The sequence below is a fragment of the Mizuhopecten yessoensis genome, unplaced genomic scaffold (assembly GCF_002113885.1).
Source record: "Mizuhopecten yessoensis strain PY_sf001 unplaced genomic scaffold, ASM211388v2 hete_35900994, whole genome shotgun sequence".
In the NCBI taxonomy this organism is placed as follows: domain Eukaryota; kingdom Metazoa; phylum Mollusca; class Bivalvia; order Pectinida; family Pectinidae; genus Mizuhopecten; species Mizuhopecten yessoensis.
This window is the reverse complement of record NW_018480949.1, coordinates 1-1,247: the sequence shown is the minus strand read 5'-3', so window position 1 is coordinate 1,247 and position 1,247 is coordinate 1. Positions and strand designations below refer to the sequence as shown.

Here is a 1,247-nt window from a genome sequence, read left to right as displayed (position 1 = left end):
AAAAAAACTTTATGAATTTTAACGGGAAACAATTAACGATCATCTATATATTCCATATACGTTAACAGTATTGAACAACAGGTGAACGGGGTTTGGATCGATTCGGTTCCTCAATGAATTACACGTTCAAAACGATGAATATCCAAAATGCAACTTGTTTTGCAGGATCTCCTCTCAAATGTCAATAAGATGGCGTCGTTTCTAGGCGTGACTTATGACCAATCATTCCTGGAGGAGGTCACTGACAGATGTACGTTTAAAACAATGGTGAAAACAATCATAGACGAAATCAAACCTCAAGATCAGGAGTTTATACACAGAATGTCCGACGAAAAGAAATTACCAATCTACAGGAAAGGTAATACACACGATAAAACATGTATATCTCTCACTGTGAAAGAATCAGAGTTAATCAGCATTATAATATCATTTTGGGTTTTGTCCAATCAGAACGGCATTTTGTATTCATTTCATTCACATCTTTCTAATTCCAAATATTGCTTAAAATCAAAACTGCTCTTATATTATCCACTCTAGAAAAAGAAAAATAAAATAAAAAACAAGAACAGGGAGTACCGAAGAGTCATCAAATCTTCACATTTCGAATTTCAAAATCGATAAAACTTTGGCAAAATAAGTAAAAATGAGAGTTTTACATGAAGACTCTTGTAACAGTTCAAGGAGAATAGGACCAGGTGTTCCGGAAGATATGCTCCATAACTGCTATCAGGATAGCCTATTTTCACTCATTTAAATATGCCAAACAGACATTACTACTTTGAGATATCCTGATTTTCATACCTGTACCTATGTTTGCATTTCCAGGAGAGGTCGGAGATTGGAAGAACCATTTCACTGTGGCACAAAACGAAGTATTCGACAAACTCTACCAGGAAAAAATGCGAAACTCAAAATGTAAATTCAGATTCGAGTGAAAGGAAATAATTTGTTACGATCCAAGTAATCGGGAAAAGTATCGACGAATACAAACATAACTGTTTCAGATGTTAACATTTAGGGGAGCACAATATTTTAGATAAATAAAAAAGAATGATTTTAGAAATTCGAAAGTGGCAAAAAAAAATCCATCTAGATCCGATAAGATATTTAAATTAGAATCGTGTGTAATCCCCTATCAGGATCTGGTGGAGGGGACTTTTTGTAATGTTTATTTGTTTCGTGTTATTTATATAAATCGAAGCTGTGCTGTTTAATGGCTTTATTTCCACAAACCTCCGGAGAGGGTG

General features: G+C 34.4%; 1 protein-coding gene across 1 annotated transcript; it reads left to right on the top strand.

Annotated features, from left to right (window-relative positions):
• The first annotated feature begins 168 nt into the window (after window positions 1-168).
• On the top strand, window positions 169-1,247 carry LOC110443975 (cytosolic sulfotransferase 1-like). Its single transcript, XM_021488428.1, has 2 exons — window positions 169-358; window positions 826-1,247. The coding sequence occupies exons 1-2, from the start codon at window positions 190-192 to the stop codon at window positions 933-935; spliced, it is 279 nt and encodes a 92-aa protein (XP_021344103.1). The 5' UTR covers window positions 169-189; the 3' UTR covers window positions 936-1,247.